Below are 18,593 nucleotides of genomic sequence, written 5' to 3'. Positions count from 1 at the left end.
TCCATTGATTTGGTTCACACAGGGAACTACTACAGGTCAGTGCTTAAAGGCCTGGGTGCTAGGGTCAAAGTGTATAGTTTGGAACCTAGTGCTGCCAGTTACCAAATATGTCCCTTGGTAAGTGATCTGACCTCTCTGAGTCTCTGACACCTTCACATAAGAGACAGTGCATATAAAACTCTTAGCTCAACACTTGGCAATGACACTTTGTAACCCACAAATGTCAACTATTATTACTTAGAGTCATAGTTTTAGACTTGGGTCACCTTTTGGAAGTCAATGCCTAATTTTTATTGATTGGGAAATTGAGGAAGAGAAAGGAAGTAATTTGTCTGAGGGTACATAGCAGATTTTCTCATTCAACAGGCCAGGACATTTGCCATACCGTAGTCAGCCTTTCTAGAAACTTCTTGGTCACAGTGCCACCTCTATTGTGTGTGTTTTGTACATGAAAGGCCACTGTTTATAAGTTGTTTTTCTTCTTCAGTTGATGGATATATGCTGAGCCATTATCTCACCTATCTGCTCGTAGGAAAACACAGAAACCTAGACAGGATTAGGGATGCCAGAGATGGGTATGGATCACAGCAGAGTAAACAGCATCCACCACAGCCTCACAAACACGGCTGTGGGCAATGAAGTAATCAGCCACATAGAGACCTAGAATAAAAAAAAAAAAAAAACAGGGCCAGCTAGACCCAATAGAATCTCTAATTTAACTGTGGTAGGTTGACAGAAACAGGTCCTGATGTATATTAAAAGACCCTGTGCACAAGTATATTCAAAATTCTGTCTTCATTAATCCAGTCTGAACTACAAAGAAAAAATTTTAAAAATACTTTTAATTCTGAACCGACTGGAATAAAAAATATAAGATTATATCATTTACAGAGTGATGGTCTAGCCCTACAGTAAGTTCTGAGAACCTCCTCTGAGCTAATTCTGAGGAATAAATGAATCAAATGTGATCGATACCACTTCATCCACACTCACAGGTGCCCACAGAATATCCATCAGGACCTAAAAAGAATTACTGACTGCAGGCCTGGACTCAGGGGACTCAACTTGGACATGGCCTTGCCCTTCAAAGCTGACTTAGAGCTTTCCTGGGGTCTATGGAGGCTTTTAGAAAGACAGAACTAACTTGTTTTAATCTTGCTTACTCCCAATTAAATCTCTTCATCCAGCTCATGTGTTACCCTCTTCATTGCTAGTTCCCAAATCTCTCTGCAGATCTGTCCTGTGTACTTAAACTTTCAAAAGATATCTGAAGATAGTCAAGTAGAAGTGAGGGATTTAAGGTTTAGGCGCTTTTTTTTTTTTTTTTTTTTTTTAGAGACTTTTTTTTAAGGAAAGTTTTTGATTCACAGTAAAATTGAGCATAAGGTACAGAGATTACCATATACTCTTTGCCCTGCACATACATAGTTCTTCCTCACTATCAACGACCCCCAAACGGTAGATTTTTTTCATTCTTCTCATTCACATTCTGGTTTTTACTGTTTTTTCCTTGACACAAACTGGCAGCTCCCATAGTAAATATGGGGGCATATCCTGTTTTCTCCTTACCATGTTTATTTCTGCCTCCGAAGTGCTTCTGTTTTTACTAAAACCGTAGAAGCTTCTCCTCCCACCATACTCACACCACACACAAAAAGTAGTTGGAAAAACATCTTAATTATTTCAAACCACAACACCACTTAACTACAGAGAAGGAAGCTTTAGAAACTCAGAGTGAAACAAAAGGCTCAACTAGACTAAAACCTTAGGGCGTGGCCATAGCCAGTCACTGCAAAACCCAGAGCCAGACCCAGACTTCCTAAATCTTAGCTCAGTCCTCTTTCTACTAGGTTAAGACTTTTAAGACGCCCTTCTTTGCCTGTGATGAATAACATCTGATAATTCATTAATGAAACACCCGTTGGGAGTTGGGCAGCCATTGTCCCTGTCCCTCTGATAATGAATTGCTACTGTGAGACAAACTGCCGTGGGGAAGAGGCTAGGGTGTGTGTGTAGGGTTTGAGGAAGTAGGCTGCATTTTTGTAGTGATGATAATAGATTAAAGGATATATATTTCAGTCGAGATGTAGTAGAAAGCAAGAGTGGGCTGGGAACCAGATACTGGATATGCTACTAACTTGCTGTGTGACCTCATGGAAATCAGATTTCCTCTCTGGGTCTCAGTTTCCTAATCTATAAAGTATAATGATTTCTTACCACCCTTGCAGAAATACATGATTCTAGCAGAGACCATGAAGGGAAGAAGGGGACAGAGGGAGACAAGGAGAACGAGGAAGGAAGATGAACAAAAGGGACAGAAGCGTGTGTGTCAGGAAGGGAAGAGAGTTGTGAAAGATAGGAAATGCCTCTTAATAAGATAGCGAAAAGTTGAAAATGAAACTGTGGGTCTCTTGAGGGCTCTATTTTTTTTATCTTTATGCAATTTTAGTGTTTACACGTACATGGTAATTTTGAGGAAAATAAAGATTGAATGGATAGCCTGAGAAGGCTAACTAGAGAAAAAAAGAGCGAAGGAAGAAATGAGAGGGAGCGAGCACCGGAGCGCTTTGTGTAGCTCCTCGGGTTGCCCCCACATCGCGGGCAGGACCTCCTGGCCGAGGGCGCGGTGGCCCACGTGCGTGCTGCAGCGCTCCCACCCGTTTCCTCAGCGAGCGGCCCTGAAACCGCCAGGAGGCGCTGCGCGGCGGCCGAGACCTGGCGCGGGGCGGAGCTGCTTTAAATTGCGGCGCCCGGCAGGTTGGCGTCTCAGTCTCGGAGCCTGGGAGCAACCGCAGCTTTTCGCACCCCGACTCCAGCGCCGACCCAGACCAGGACCAGGACCTAGAACCTCTCCAGTGGCAGTGCAGGGAGCAGGGCTCCCCGCAATAACTTCCTCCACGCAGCTCCGCTATCCCCAGGAGCCCCGGGTGCGCCCTTGCAAACTCCGCCTGCTGCACCTGCCACCACTGAGCCAGCCCGGGCGCGCGAGTGAGCTATGGCCAACGCGGGGCTACAGCTTCTGGGCTTCATCCTGGCCTTCTTGGGCTGGATCGGAGCCATCGTCAGTACGGCAATGCCCCAGTGGAAAAGTCACTCCTATGCAGGCGACAACATCGTGACGGCCCAGTCCATCTACGAGGGACTCTGGATGTCCTGCGTGTCTCAGAGCACCGGGCAGATCCAGTGCAAAGTCTTCGACTCCTTACTCAATCTGAACAGTGAGTACATTCCTAACCCCCACAGCTGTGACCCTGAGACTGCAACCCCCAGTGGCTCTGTTTTGGTGTAGTGGCTTCCAGCCAATTCTGTTTTGTGATTACATGGTTATGCGTCTTTCGTTGATCAAATCTTTTGATCATGTGCTCTGACGTGAGTAAGTGGGTTTGCGAAAAGGGAGGCTCAGGACTAAGCTCTAGTTTTGCCTCTGATTCCCTAGGTAACACTTTATCTTCTCCTGTAGGTGTGTGGTTTCATCTTAAATTCCAGTGTGAGTGGGGTGGAGATTGAGAGATAAAGGCCAAACTCGAACTTGAGTTCTTAGGTCTCTCCTGGACATTCTAATTCTGTGAAAATTGAAGAATGGTAAGGTTTGGACAAGAAAATGGTACACCCTGAAAAGTTTGGAGCCCGGGAGCTTCTCAAGCTTGTAAAATTAAATAGATAATCCCAAAGTATTAGATAAAAAATTTTAACAATCTATCTTTGCTATGACTTTTCATAGAAGTCACATTCCTACAACTTAGTGTTTTCTACTGACATTTAAGTTTGAATCTTTTGAATCTTTTGATTTTTAAGACCCAGTAAATTGTGGGGAGCCCCTTTTGCATGATGCCTTCAAGAAGCCTCTTAAGAAATTCCCTGAAGGTTTTGTCTCTCAAGCCAAGGGTCTTCAGAGGAGGCAGATTGTGTAGTATTATTTTGGAAAGTGAAGATTGGTAGTAGGTGGGAAAAGAACAAGAAAGAAAAGTTTTAAATAACCCCCCATCATAATATGAAAGGAAGAGTGAGGATACTGAAAGATAATGTCACAAAGGAGACACAGGTATGAAAGCAGAAGTCAGCTGGGGAAGGAAGGTAGTGAAAGAGAGGGTGAGTCTTTTCCAAGTTTCCATCTTGCATAAAGGATTTTCTGTATAATGGATGTTTGCTTCTTCTGTCAGTTTGGAAAGGACTGTGTAGAAATCAATATTCTTAAGGATAGTGGAGAGAATGACAGGATGGCTTTTTTTTTTTTTTCCTTTAAAAAAATTTTTTTTTAAGGAAAGCTTTTGAGTGCCCTGTTTTAAATTCCCACTTACTTAGGTAATAATTCATGGCTAGAGTATCTTTCTTGAGACACCGCATTTGTTGTCATGCAGCATGTGACTGTTACGCCCTTGAACTAACTTGAAGAAAAGCTTCCTTAGACTTTGCCTAGATAAACAAGCCTGCTCACCAGCCCCTTTATGGGCTGAGCGTGAGCTGTGTTGTCATTGCTCAAGTTTACTTCAGTTGCTTTGTACACCACTCACATGTGGTTTTGTCAAAAGTCATATACTTTAGGGTTATTAACTCTGTTCTGAATCTGCTTAAATTCCTTGAACACCTGTGGAATTTGATTAGTCAATGTGCATGGTTGTTTCGAGTGCTGTCATTTTAGCTTTTCAAAGTTCCTATTTTAGAATTCCTTTATACTAAATATAAGGAGTATTTTCGGTATACTCCTTTATATAATCATCAGCTCTCTCCATGGAAAGATAAATACATGTAAGGAAACAGTGTTAGACATTTGGGGTGTCGTGTTGAGGAACTGACAGATGGAGAAGTTTCTAAGGGCAATTCTAAAGAGCTCTCTGATTCTTCTGATCAAGTAGTTCATTTTCAACATGTTTAAATAGGCTTCCTTTTAACTTCCTTAAATGACCAATGGGATCAAATCGACTCATGTTGTAGGTACTCAAACATGCCATCCTTACATATAATGTGTTAAAATGTTTTATTTTCATTTATTCCTAGTTAATATAGCTATTACAGTTTTTGAAGCTGTGGTGGAAGAATGAAACAATATCCTCTTCCTCTCTCCATATGCATTTTGGAGATTTCTACCTGATGAGTATATACATATTTTTAAACTCCAAACCAGATTCTTTTTCCTTTTGGTTAGAGCCAGAGATTATTCAAGGTGGGGCTGAGGCCTTTCTCTCAGAACTGATTCCCAGAAGAGGGAGCCTTGACTCACAAGTACTCTCCCCAACTTGCCAATGACTCACTGGATGCCTTTGGATGTAGCCCAGAGAACCTGTCTCCATTTCTCCACCTGGCAGTGGTGCTCACACACACCTGATAGAGAGACCTGGGGTGGTGATTCATTGTCTTATTTTGGTATGTATCTGTGACCTCTAGAGGTAGACAGGATTACCTGTATATATCAGTAGTGTTCCTTGTAAAGGGTTGCATTCCTCGAAGTGCTTTTAGGTGAAAAACTCGGCTGGAAGTTTTCTGAAATCGAACTTTGTTGCCTTTGCCAATGGAGCCCCCTTGTCATCTTAAGGTCAAGATACATGGATTTATCAAGGTTTTAGTGCTAGACATGTTAAGAGCCCTTGTCCCTCTGCTCTAAACAGTGTCAGCTGTAAAAAGCAAAATTTCATCAATATCTAAAGAGATACAGTGTGCTTAACGCTATATAGGAAATTAGATATAGCAGGGGGTTTTCTAAGTGGTTCTTGCAAAGCAATTTATGAAAATGCAACTGAGAAACTTCCTGGGGAAACTAATGCTGCACTGTGTATTGTGGTTTTACTATGGCTGAGACAATTTAAATTTTAGCCAAAGTATCTGATATTTATTATCACTGATAACTCCTGCAGTTGAAAGTTGGAATATACAAAGGAAAGTAGCAGATACAGTTATAGTGGACTTTTCTAAAGTCAGCTGTACTTCTTGCCTTGTTTCTTCCAATTCTCAAACTTTTGGCAAGCTAGTGTCTGTTTTATGTGCTTAGTTAATTACTTTTACTTGCTTGACTTTAATAGCTAGAGCTGTTCTAAGATCAGGCTGCCCTGGGAGGTTGCATGGTGGGAGGTGTACAAGCAGAGAAATAAGTAAGCATTTTGAAGGAATGTTGTAGGAAGCACCAGACAAATGGGAGGGTAGGCTAGACTCTCTCTAAGTCACATCCAACTTCGGGATTCTGTAATTTGTTTATAAGCTCCTCTAGCCTGCTTAACTTGCTTTGCATGAATCCACATGTGTGTAGGAGTGCTTAATGAGTATTGGTTGTTAGTGAGGTTTCTCAGCACTCTCACCATGATGTCAGGCTCAATCAAAGAGACAAAATCACTAAGTTGAACAGACTTTGAAGCATAGGCAGAGAGGAGGGCACCCACTTACATTTCTTCAGACTGCTGAACCAGTGGTGTTCACAGGACCACTGGTGTTCAGATTTATTTCAAGAATTATTTCTGACTCTTGAAATGATAGAAATCAAAACAAAATCCTTGAGATCAGAAGTTCCCATTTCCTACCCTGATTTTGTACTATCTAGTCATGTGTTTAATGGTGAGCCACTTGGTCTCTCTGGGCTATAGTTTTCCCTCTTATGAAATAGGGCAGAGTGGGAGGAATGGGGACATGAATCCATGATTCATTCATCTATTCAAGAAATGTGAACTGTCTTGCTCCTATGGATGCAGCTAAGATAATATAGAAGGTATCGTGTTGATTTCTTCCAGTGCCAACATTCTTTGTTACTAACTGCAGTGATTTAAGGAAAAAAGGCCAAGTGGCATAGTTTAGGTTTCCTTGATTGGAGCGTGAGTTAAGTGGCATAGAGGAAATATAGAAACATAATCATGAAACAATTAATCTAAGAAATAAAAGAAAGAAAGCAAAACTGCTCAGGACATCCTGTAAGTGGTAAGCCCTGCCTCATCCCCGATCACTTGTTTCTGTCTGTGCTGGTGTCCTGAGGTCACACCCAGTGGCCACCAGCTCATATGTCAATAAAATGGAAATGCTAACAATGAGGACTCTTGAGCAACTTTGAGCTTGAGTAAAAGAGAAAGATTTAACAAGTGAAAAAGCCATGGAAGTGTAGTTCTATGATGGTCTGTGATGAGCTCATTTAATTGCAGAGGAAAAAAAGAGCATTTTTGTTCTAGTCACCTGATGTTTAGTTCATTTATTTGCCTATTACTTATTAAGCAAGTACCAATGCAAAGAAAGACCATAGTAGGATGCAGATATGCTTAAAATCTATATTGTTTATGATACATAGTATACAGTGAATAATATAGTAATATGACCAGTAAATAGTATGAACAGTGTCAGGGGTTTAAAGGAGATTCTGCTTCTTATATATACTAAGACTTTTTTAAAAAGCTTTAGGAAAAAAGAAAATTCCACTTACTTGTCTTTACTTGTCTTTCTTCACATATGTTGATTAACCTAACTGTAGTAGATCAGTAACTGCTAACTCATTTCTTGTCTTGTAAGTAGAGATCTTTGTAAGTATTTTTTTTTTTTCAAATTATACTTTCAGGTTGCAAGTGGTAAGAACTCCTTAGGGGGTCTTTAATCTCAAGATTATCAGTCTAGCTAAGTATAATTAAAAGATTGCCTCCTCTGTGTATTGCTGAATAATGATGAGAAACAATAGTGTAGCTTTTTGAATGTTTGCTAACCATTTTCTCCACAGGCAACTTCAGTCAGTGATAAGAGTATTGTAGAGATATCTGCAAATGTCAGAGGCCAACAAAGGAACATATTTGCTCCCAGGTTTGATCCAATCATGCCAGTTCAGAGTTAGTAGACCAAGGCTATTCTCTAACTCTCTAGTCCAAAATATTATTTTGTAGTTCTCAAACATTTTTAAATTTCTTGGCCCTGCTTATTATTATTCCATTAGGAAAAAAAACCTCATCTAGGGAGCTTATTAGATGAATAACTTAAAAATTTAGAAAAGTTAAAAAATATATCAGATTAAGCAAAATGTATTAATTTTTCTTCCCTAGATGAGTTACTAGATTTTAATGATATAAACAAAGTCTGGCTTTATATAGCAAGATTTTGGCATTTCCAGGCTCTCTAGGAAGGCATTTCTCAGTATTTTTTAAAAGGTTAAACTTTACATAACAGAATATTTTTACCTATCATATTAGTAGTACTTTGAAAGGATAAAGCCATATTCTAGTTTAAATTCTTTGAACAGAGATTAAATAATCTAAGTAGCTTAGCAGGTACTGTTCTTAGTGCTTTAGATGGAAATATGAACAAATCTGACCCAAGTCTTTGTGGAGCTCACAATTATATATTTTAGATCTCTGATTTAAAAGATTTCCATAAGACCTTAATTTGAAGGATTTATCTGGTTCTCACTTAAAACTGTGCAATTTAAATTGTATCTGCACATAAAACCTTCATAACCTCTAACTCAACACTTATTTTGATTTGTAATCCATCATTACGTATGCCCCGCTAGTGAGTTTTCATGCTGATTCTCAGCCTTTATTTTTCCTTTGTAAATTTACATTTCCCCCTATGAATCACTATAGTTTATGTCTATATGAGGTATAATGTCTCCAATGAGGAAAGATGAGATTTTGTGATTGATGACCATATAATATTGTAAAACATAAAGAAATTTCCCAAATCAATGGATGCCAAGGACTTAAGTGAAAAAAAATATTGTTCTGCAAAATAACACTATTGCTTCATTGGATTAAAAAAAAAATGAAACATAATACCCTTGCTTTATAGGGCCTATATGATCCCCAAGCATTTTTTTGCATTTTTTTCCATTTTTTTGTACATTATACAAACGAGACATTATTCAATAAAAAATAAAACATACTACCTTTTGTGCAAACATAGAACAAAATATCTGTCTTTTCCCCATAGAAACTTTGTAAAAGAAGTGGAAAGAGTAAAATGGGTATGGCAAGAAGCAACTGTGTTTTCTTTGAGAACTTCAAGGGGAAAAATCAGCGATGAAAACTGTGGATATGAAATAATTCCAGATAAATGAAGATAAGGCCTTGAAGTAATTCATCCTTGTGTGCTCCCTGCCTAGGTGGTTTTATACAAGCCTGACTCATGAGATTGAGGCCCATCAGACTCTTCATAAAGAATACCTTGTGATCCAAGTGCTCAGACCTGCTGGACTGGTGGCCTGCTACTTTTACGTGAAGTACAGACCAGAATGATTATTATGGAAGCTGGGTTTGGTTTGAGGCCCTATAACTCCAACAAAGTAGAAAACTTGGAGAGAGATCAGAGAAAGCAACAAAAGTGATGAATAAAAGGTTGGAAAATTGAGTATTTATGAGAAAATAAAGCAGAGACAGCTGAGAGAAGTAAGAGGCTATGCATATTTGAAGAGCTATCATAAGAATAATGTTTACTAATTGTGTTCTCTATACCAAGGGTGAAAATCCTATCACCCCTCTTAAAGATCATTTTATGACTTCTGATTACATTTAGAATAAACACCAAACCCCTTACTCTAGCTTGCAGAGCCCTGCCTGATTTTATGCCTTCTGACCACCTTGCTGAACCCACCTCATTTTACTTTCCACATCCTGTCATCCTTCAGTAGAGTGACCAGCTGTCCCAGTTTGTCCAGAATTGAGGGTCTTCTCTAGATACAGAACTCACAGTTTTAAAACCAAGACAGTCCCAGACAAATGGACTGGTGGTCACCCTCTTTTCTAGGCATGTGAATCATCTCTGTGACTTACAGCATCTCCTCTTCCAACATTCCTTTGTTTGAAATGATTTCCTTCTGAGTAGCATTTAGGGCCAAATCTGAAAATCTGTGTTGTGTATAAGAGCTTAGTTTTTTTTATTTTCATTTTCTTTCTTAGGAATGATTGTCTTTGCAAAAGCTGTTGATAAATCAGAAGGAAGGGCACACCCTAATTGTGGAGTCCTTGGTACTTTCCTCTTCATACCACAGTATGATTTGTGATTCCAAGGAAAAAGTTTTACATAGTCATAAGCAGCTTCGGTTCTTGGTAAACCCACACTCTATGGAACACGTGCTTTGATTCAGCAGTTCTTATACTACCCTGGAATTTTAAGATAAGTGTGTGGGTAGGGTGTCTGTGTGCCCACACACACTTCCAAGTAGCTGGCTATGTGAAAGGAGGAGGAGAGTGTGTCTGTTTTGCTTTTCAATGAAATCAAGTAAAAATGTATCAGCTTTCAGAGTATCTCTCAAATACATTTTTAAAAAATACTTTAGCTTCTTCTTGGAAAGAGGTTACTATGATTTTCTCATAGATTTTCTGGTTATGACAAGAATGGAAATATTAACAAATTAAAATTAAATGATATTTTGGAAATCTTCATTAGGTTTAGTAACTTAAGTTCTCAACCCTGAAAATTCTAAGACTGAGCCTAGGTCTAACTTAGATAGTGAGATACAAAACCTTTCCATCATGTCAGCCACTTTTGAAGACTATCAAGAAGTCAATTGTTCCAATTCCCTGGTGAGAGATATCATCATTCACACTTTGCATAATAGCAACATGGTCCCAAAGAGTAATAAGTAGCTTACCAAAGACAGCAGGGTTGGTTACAATGTAAATAATATTTATATATGCAAAAATACTGTCACATGTTAGCACCATCAATGAGATAATGATCTTTACATGAAGGAGGAACTAAATCTAGAATTAATCAAACTCATCTCACCAGTGTAGTTTCAACTCATTTTCTTTAAGTCTATGTCTTTAAGCCAGTGTTATATTTTTACTCTTTAAGAAACATACTAGCATAATCTCTGAAACCTGACCCTCTCTGATTGATCATGATTTAGCACATTAAATTGCAATAACAGGAAATTTGAAAATTAGTGGAATCCTCAGAAATACTACATTTTATTATTGTCTGCTATCTTACAATATTTTAAAAAGTCTTAAAAGCTGGTGATATCTCTGAATGTGAATCTATAATTTTCTGAAATAACATCAATAAGGTTATTTTGTTTTATTCTAAGAAAATGGTATATCTCCCCCATCCCTACCCCAGTCACTGAAGATACAAATGCGGTTTATTCAACCATGATAATCTATGAAGAATTCATTTCTTATCTTCCAAATTCACTCATTTTTTTCTGAAGCTTGATGAATGAGGTATAAAGCTGTTGACTCTTACCAAAATATATTGTAAACCGTTTTAATTATAAATGGTTTAACATTAAGGATAATAGATACGATTGTTATTTCAGAATTAAAATACTCCACTAGTAAGGATTAAAGATGTATTAGTTCAGCTAAACCTATTCAACCAGATCTTTAATTATTTTTCCAGTGGAATTTGAATTTAATGTTGAAAACATAAAATGTTAGAGCTAGAGGACTTATTCATTATCCAGCCAGGTGTTTGTTTTTCTAGAGAAGATACTATGTTTGTTATCTGCAGAAATATCATTAGAACTGGGGTCTTCAATTTTCTTTCTTCTATACAACATTGAAATATACTTGGTCTTCTACCACTCTTCCCTTGTTGGTCTAGACAAGATTATTTTTACGTGTTCTAAAATGTTTTCTTCTAGGCACTTTGCAAGCAACCCGTGCCTTGATGGTGGTCGGCATCCTGCTGGGACTAATAGCCATCTTTGTGGCTACTATTGGCATGAAGTGTATGAAGTGCCTAGAAGACGATGAGGTCCAGAAGATGCGGATGGCTGTCATTGGGGGTGTGATATTTCTTATTGCAGGTAAGAAAGGCCCTGCCCCCTTTCTAAGCTGTCTCTAGCATGATTTCATCTTACTAAAATCTGAAGACATAGAAACCTAAAGTCCAGCTGACTTTCACATTCTTAGACAGGAACCAAATGAAAATTTGAGATCTGTGTTCACAGTGGACAGGTGTGTTCTTTGAGGTTTCAAGTGCCAACTGGTTTGTTAGAACCAGTCTCCCCAGGTGAAGAGAGATGTCTCCTCTCTAGCAAACACTAAGGAACAATTCTGTATAAGTCAGAAAATTTCTGTGGTGTCCCCACAGGTAATATGTGGTGAAGAAGGGAGTAGTGAGAGAGAACATAAGAAATGTGTAAATCATATAGCTGTGTGAGGAATGGATGGAATTTGGATTATTGGTTAAAAAAAATAAAATGAGAACATCATTCTAGGTAGGCAGATCTGATTCCAGAGTAAATAGGATGTACTTACTCATAGATCGTTAAGAGAAAGACCAGTTGTAGTAGAAGTGGAATGTTGGAATGGTAGGAAATTAGGCCTTGAAAAAACCACTATGATTTGTTGCTTTATTGATGTATTGATTGATGAGATAGATATGTGACCTTTGAGAAAATGATGGAGTCGGAAGAAGACATGACAGCTCTTAGGGAGTGCATCGAAAGTTCGAGAACATTCTCATAGTGTATCTGAGCAGCTAAAAGCACTAGTATTTTCTGTCAAGTATTAGAGGCAATTAGATTGGACCACTTTTTTTCAAGGGGTTGAAGGGAAGAGCATTGAAAGTTTTAATCTGTCTATATTGATGGTTTCTTAGAACTGCTATAAAAGAAAGTTATTTATTTTTTCTGGATAAGAAAAATTGAGATATTTTATCTTTCTTTTAAATGATAGAATGAATTATTTTGATTGAGTAGTTTCTCTGTTATTACTAAAATATGAAATACATGGAAAATTGAGAGTGTGCTGCATAAATTTATCTGATGTGGCGCTCCAGCAAATCTCAAGGTAATACCTGGCAGGTCTGGCCAGTGAAGCAGCAGGAATTTGAGTGGTTTGGTCCATTCTGAGACAGGTCCTTCTCTTCCCTGCTGTCTAGCTGCTTACTTTCCTTTTGATCCTGCAGAAATGTACATGTTGAGTTTTGGTTAAGACCAATGTTGAAAGGTTTTCATTCATTGTATAAGCGACTCATCTATACTAATAAGGACATTGGTTTTATCAAAATAGTTTAGTACATTATTGTATAATAATATCTTTGAACACCTTAAATGATGTGAGCCTGCTGAATTGTTGCTAAACCAACATTATATGTGCCAGTGACCTTGAACTATAAATAAGATGACATAAAGTGTATAAACTATGCCTAACTCTGACTTAATATTTTTGTCCGTCTTAACAGAATACTTGGAATAAATCATGTCTGAATCTCTAATCTCTCTAAATTAAAAGTGTCTAAATTAAAAATGTTAGCACTATTGATGAGATTTAATTTTTGTAAAATCCTTATAAATTAATGGGCTGTATATTTATGTTCAGGGTTCCATAGTGATTAACAGTTTTTTGTTTTGAATTTCCCAAGGTTTGGCTGTTTTAGTTGCCACAGCATGGTATGGCAATAGAATTGTTCAAGAATTCTATGACCCTATGACCCCAGTCAATGCCAGGTAATGTTATTCATGCGTAAAATAGCTTGTTCTCTGAGAAAATACCCTTTTTATGTTCTGCAAAGTCTAGCAAGTGCCACAGCTTCCCAGATTTGCTTTCTGGATTTTATGTCAAACTTGAAAATAATTTGAATGGCCTGTGACTCATGTTAAAATGAGTTTGATAATTGCTTTAACAGCCTGTATTGATGATAGAGCACACTTAAAGTAGAAAATTTTTCAGCTTTATACTTTGCAACTATGTGCTCGACCTTTATTCTTATTTTTTATATTAATAAAGATATTAATATATTGAAGTTTTTTTTGAAGTTTATTTTGATATACTTAATTGCAATTACTTATAACTAACACAGTTTATGATCGAAAAAAATGGTACTACTATTGGAGTTAATGAATAATACTTCATTCCCAAGTTTAACTTTATTTATAAAAAAGTATAATTTATGAAAAATAAGTCATGATACTACTTTGAAATTTTATGTTCCACCACACCTATAAAATTGACTTTACAAAGGTCACCTTTCTGAATATTGCAAGTTGTGGAAGTTAAAGGGCTCATTCTTGTCTCTCATGTAATGACACTCTTTGATCAAGAACAAGGCTCTTTGTCTCACTGTGTTCATGTCTTTAAAGCCTAATAACTACATTCAGAGTCAGGATGTTAAGATGTAATTATTGTTTGTTGAGTGCTAGGATGAATGGAGAAAATCCCAGTGGTTGGATAGATAAGGTGTGATTCTTTGTACAAAATCACCCACATATAGAACACATAGTGCAATAATTGTGTTGGAGCCTATCCCATAAGATTTACAATGTAGAGACAGAAACTGCTGGAGGTCAATAGGCTAAAATTTTACCAGTAATGGATGTGAAAGCATTTTATAAATTGCTAGGCACTGTACACTTGTTATTCACATTGTCTCACGTGATCCTGAAAGTAGTTCAGTAATGCAGGTGGGATTATCCTGTTTCAAGAGAAGCAGAAACTGAGGTTGAAAAGTGAAGTTACTCACTCAGAATTCTAGCAGTTGAGAGTTCGTATCAGGAACCAAACCCAGGCCTTAGAACTCTAGTTTTCTCTACCCTTATTGTCCACAATCAGTCACAGGTTCTCAAGAGTGCCTTAATACATCCACCTGGATCAGCTTAATCTAGAATGATCTATGAGATGCTTAGAAGTCTTTTTTACAAAACCATAAATTTCAGATTTCAGCATATATTGTTATCTGGTATCAACTATTAAAAACTCTAATAGTTTAACACTAGTAGTTTTTTTATAGAACATGGTTGCTACTTGGCAATAGCATGACTTGTTAAGCTTTAGCCAAGGAACCATAGCCCAAACCTGACTTCTAAATTATATAAACATGCTTTACGAGTCTCCTACACATGGAAAAGTCTTTGGAAATATTTGTATAATTAACCTGGTGTTGCATGCCATATTGCCTGATCTACTATTGCAAATTATCAACAACTGCAATGTAAACATTCCTGTCTGTGTGTTCATAAACTTGAAAGTACTTCCCCCAGGGACCATAGAGGATTATTTTCAGTGGAAAAAAATTATGAGTGTGATACTTATTTCTTTCCTCAATTACATTAGGAAAATATTCAGCGATTCGTTAAGTAAATGCATTGCCTTCTCTTTTTAGGTATGAATTTGGTCCGGCTCTTTTCACTGGCTGGGCTGCTGCTTCTCTCTGCCTTCTGGGAGGTGCCCTACTTTGCTGCTCCTGTCCCCGAAAAACAACATCTTACCCAACACCTCGGCCCTATCCAAAACCGGCACCCTCCAGTGGGAAAGACTACGTGTGATACAGAAGCAAAGGAAACAATCCTGTTGGAACAAACAGAAACAAACGTGGAAATAGTATCATTGACTTTAAGAACTTAGGCTTTGACTATCGTCATCTGAACTGTGGTATTACTAAAAGAACCCCAGAAACAAAAAAAGATATTTTTTTAAATATCCATTGCTAAAAATGGCTTGGTTTTATTTTAACTCCTTTCCTTAATACAGGAGGGAATCCTTTTCCATTTGTATTACTGCTTCCCACTGAGTAATCATCTCAAATGTGGGGAGGGGACATCCTTATATATAGATATGTATATATGCATGATTTTCTATAAAAAATAGATTAGATAGTAAAATCTCTTCTTATTTGGCAGCAGCATACTTAAAATACATCTAAAATATATATTTAAATCTGTATCAATTAAATAAGCAGTTTATTTGGTGTGTCTCTCCTTTCTATATGTATACATGTATAATAGATCAGATGTCATTTACCCTCTTTCCTCAGCTTTTAGTGTCTTTTACATAAGACCTAACCCACTATACCAAGTATAAATTCTTTCAATTCTTCACAGGAGCCTTTTTCATATACTTAATTTTTTTTTTTTTTTACCATGATCTTATGGCACTTGCTCTGTTATCAGTCATTCTTCATGCCTTTATTTGTTTTATTAAGCTAACTCTTGAATCTAATAACACATTTCATAAGCCTATTCTTTAATTTCTAAAATTGGCAAGAATATCTCACAACTCAGAGCTTTGAGGGCAAATCTTTCTGCATGACCATATGATATATTTCCATTGACCTTCCCACCTGATCTCTGTACTCTGACCTGCAACACTGCTGTTTGCTTTGAAAATATTTGTCTCATTGCATAGCTGTGTGTTGCTTCTCCAAGCATTGTAACATGAGTTTATTGATTGAGTTTTTAAGCTACTTATTTACAGTTGTAAATCTCCCCCCTCTCTCCTCGGCTATATTGTTTTCTCAGATGTAATTATCATGTAGTTTACCTCTCCCCAGAGAGATATGGACTGTCTCTCTGCATGAAATGCTAGATTTTCTGTAGTGATAATCTGGTGACAAATATTCTCTCTGTAGCCATAAGCGAGTCACTTAATCTTTCTCCTCTTTTCCCATCTGTTAAATTGCAATAATGATACTTAACTAGCTGGTGGAGGTAGTGTGAGTATTAATTAGTTGGTATTATGCTCATTCTTTGAACATTAAATATGTCTAAGTGGTGTTTGTATTTCCTCAGCTGGCTGTTAGAAGTCATCGAACCATACTTACACACACACCTTCACATTGTTTAATAGCTTCCTTTCTCCTCCAGTTTATTTCCTTACTTTCAGCTGTGCCAAACATGTTGTTGGTGCTCTGTTCCATTTTAACAATTGCTCTTAGTTTTCCAGTCTGTGGAAAATGCTACTTCATTTGAGCAAGATGTTATGATGAAAAGGGTGTTGGTGTTGGTGTCTGGAGACCTGATTTGAGTCTTGGTGCTATCAATTACCGTCTGAGTTTGGGCAAGGCACATGGATGGCCTAGATTTATTGTTTCATCTGTAAAACGGGGATTGTGATTCCTGACCTGCCTACCTCGCAGGGCTTTTGTGGGGATCTAGTGAGATAGAATATATGCAAATGTGGTTTGTAAGGTGAAAAGTACTGTACCAGGAGAAAGAACTAAGGAGTTTAAGTACAAAGATTTTGGGTTATTTTTCAAATGACTGAAAAGAGGGAAATTTTAAGAAATGAGTTTCTTACGTTAACCAGTCTCTCAAGTGATAAAGCACTACAGTGAAATTCAGCTTACTAAATGAAGAGGATTCTAAGGAAGTCAATTTCTTCAATCAGTATGGCCTGATACATTTTTGTGGCTAAGTTTTTCTCCTTTTAGAAATGCAGACTTGACCTAGAACAAGTCTGTAGATTTAACAGATAAAACGAAAGTGTAACTGTTGACAAAGCCAAAGTATGAAAGATTTTTGAATTATAATAACTTGCAAGGATATTTAAGGTGATATCTGTTAAGCGATGCCTTCAGAGGTGTTGCTGTTAGCTAGCAGCTAGCACAGCAAGGATAGTTTGGGAATGGTAATTCATAGTAAAACCATGTGGAAGTTATCCAAAGGACTGCATCATATGAGGATTTGAATACATTAAATTTTAGTGTGGCTTCCAAACTTGAGAGTCTATGCTTCCAGAAGGTATCACTCAAAGAGCCTCTGCTACATACGTAGATCTTAATGATGTGTGAGTGTAAATACATGTGGTTACTATTTGCTAAATTCTACAAAGAAATCAGTAATTCAAAATGACCAACAGAATTGTTACACCAGAATTTATTCAATTTTGATGTTTTTGTACTCTGTTACTATACTTGGAAACAGACTCAAAAGATATTTTTGGTTTTTGTAATGGAAATTTGTATAAAGCATTATTCTTTTTCAATAAATTGTTTTTTTTTTTTTTTTAAATAAAAACATAGCTCCTTGGCTTGTTTTTCTAATTATTATTTTAAGATCGCCATGCTTGGAAAAGAGAAGATGACTTGGGATAGGATCTGACTCACTCTGTGTTCTGGGGAAAGAGCTATGGTACCTCTGGGCCATTTATCCAATATTTGAGAGATTTCACCCACTAGAATGTCCTGTTTCTCTCAAATTGAGATTCTTTATTATCAAGGCTAGTCATAGAAAAGAATAACAGGAGAAGTTATTTATTTTTCTTCATCTATAGAAAAGGAACATACTGCAGTAAGGGACTAAATGATAAAATAGCCAACTGTAAAGCACTGTGCAAGTTTAAGGTGGCCGTGTTCCTTACAAGGTGGAAGAGTGAAAGACAGTAAGCTAGAGATCCATTATTACTTTTGTAATGATTATTGTCAAAACTACCTCTTAGGAAAGCAAGTGATGAAATGCATTCTCGTTATCTGAAAATATCAGTAATTGATAAAGCCTTAATTATAACCTCTCCCTGGGCAATTTTCATATGGAAGAGACTGGCTTATAAATAAAAGTTTGCAGCAATATATGAACTCTCAAGCATTAGCATGATGGGTGAGAGACTAAGATTATTTTCAGTTTGATTTAAACTTCTTTTAAATTAAGCAAGTACACCAGAATCCTCTTTCTACAGTTTTAAATCTCTAGGGGATGAGATTCATGCCAAGGAGGCCAGTGTAGCTGGAATGGCTCAAGCTCAAAAGAGTAACAGAAGATGAAGCCATAAAAGGAAGGAGAGTCTATACTGCATGGACCATTGTAAGGGCTTCATCTTTTCTCAGAATAAATGGGAAAGATATTGTTAGGTTTTGAGCAGAGGAAACACAAGATCTAAATTATGATATAATGTGATTTATTTTTATCTATTGTGTGGAGAGTAGACTATAAGAGGGCAAGGAAAAAAGCAATGAGTTCAGGTAGAGGTTATTGCAAC

The 18,593-nt window shown here is 37.4% G+C and overlaps 1 protein-coding gene across 1 annotated transcript; it reads left to right on the top strand.

The window, feature by feature from the left end:
• Positions 1 to 2,772: 2,772 nt before the first annotated feature.
• CLDN1 (claudin 1) lies at positions 2,773 to 17,607 on the top strand. The gene is made up of 4 exons (XM_039850888.1): positions 2,773 to 3,218; positions 11,540 to 11,704; positions 13,267 to 13,351; positions 15,004 to 17,607. Exons 1-4 carry the CDS (start codon positions 2,996 to 2,998, stop codon positions 15,164 to 15,166), a joined length of 636 nt encoding a protein of 211 aa, XP_039706822.1. The 5' UTR covers positions 2,773 to 2,995; the 3' UTR covers positions 15,167 to 17,607.
• Positions 17,608 to 18,593: the final 986 nt, after the last annotated feature.

This window comes from Pteropus medius, unplaced genomic scaffold, assembly GCF_902729225.1.
Source record: "Pteropus medius unplaced genomic scaffold, Ma_sr-lr_union100, whole genome shotgun sequence".
Classification (NCBI taxonomy): Eukaryota; Metazoa; Chordata; class Mammalia; order Chiroptera; family Pteropodidae; genus Pteropus; species Pteropus medius.
Note: the sequence above shows the minus strand (reverse complement) of the source record. Positions and strands in the feature narration are given on the sequence as shown.

Bases quoted from the DNA above. Each gene is read 5' to 3' on its own strand.
- CLDN1 (XM_039850888.1), top strand. From the start codon at position 2,996: ATGGCCAACGCGGGGCTACAGCTTCTGGGCTTCATCCTGGCCTTCTTG. The intron at 3,219-11,539 runs GTGAGTACATTC...GTTTTCTTCTAG, and splicing joins CTCCTTACTCAATCTGAACA to GCACTTTGCAAGCAACCCGT. The intron at 11,705-13,266 runs GTAAGAAAGGCC...GAATTTCCCAAG, and splicing joins TGTGATATTTCTTATTGCAG to GTTTGGCTGTTTTAGTTGCC.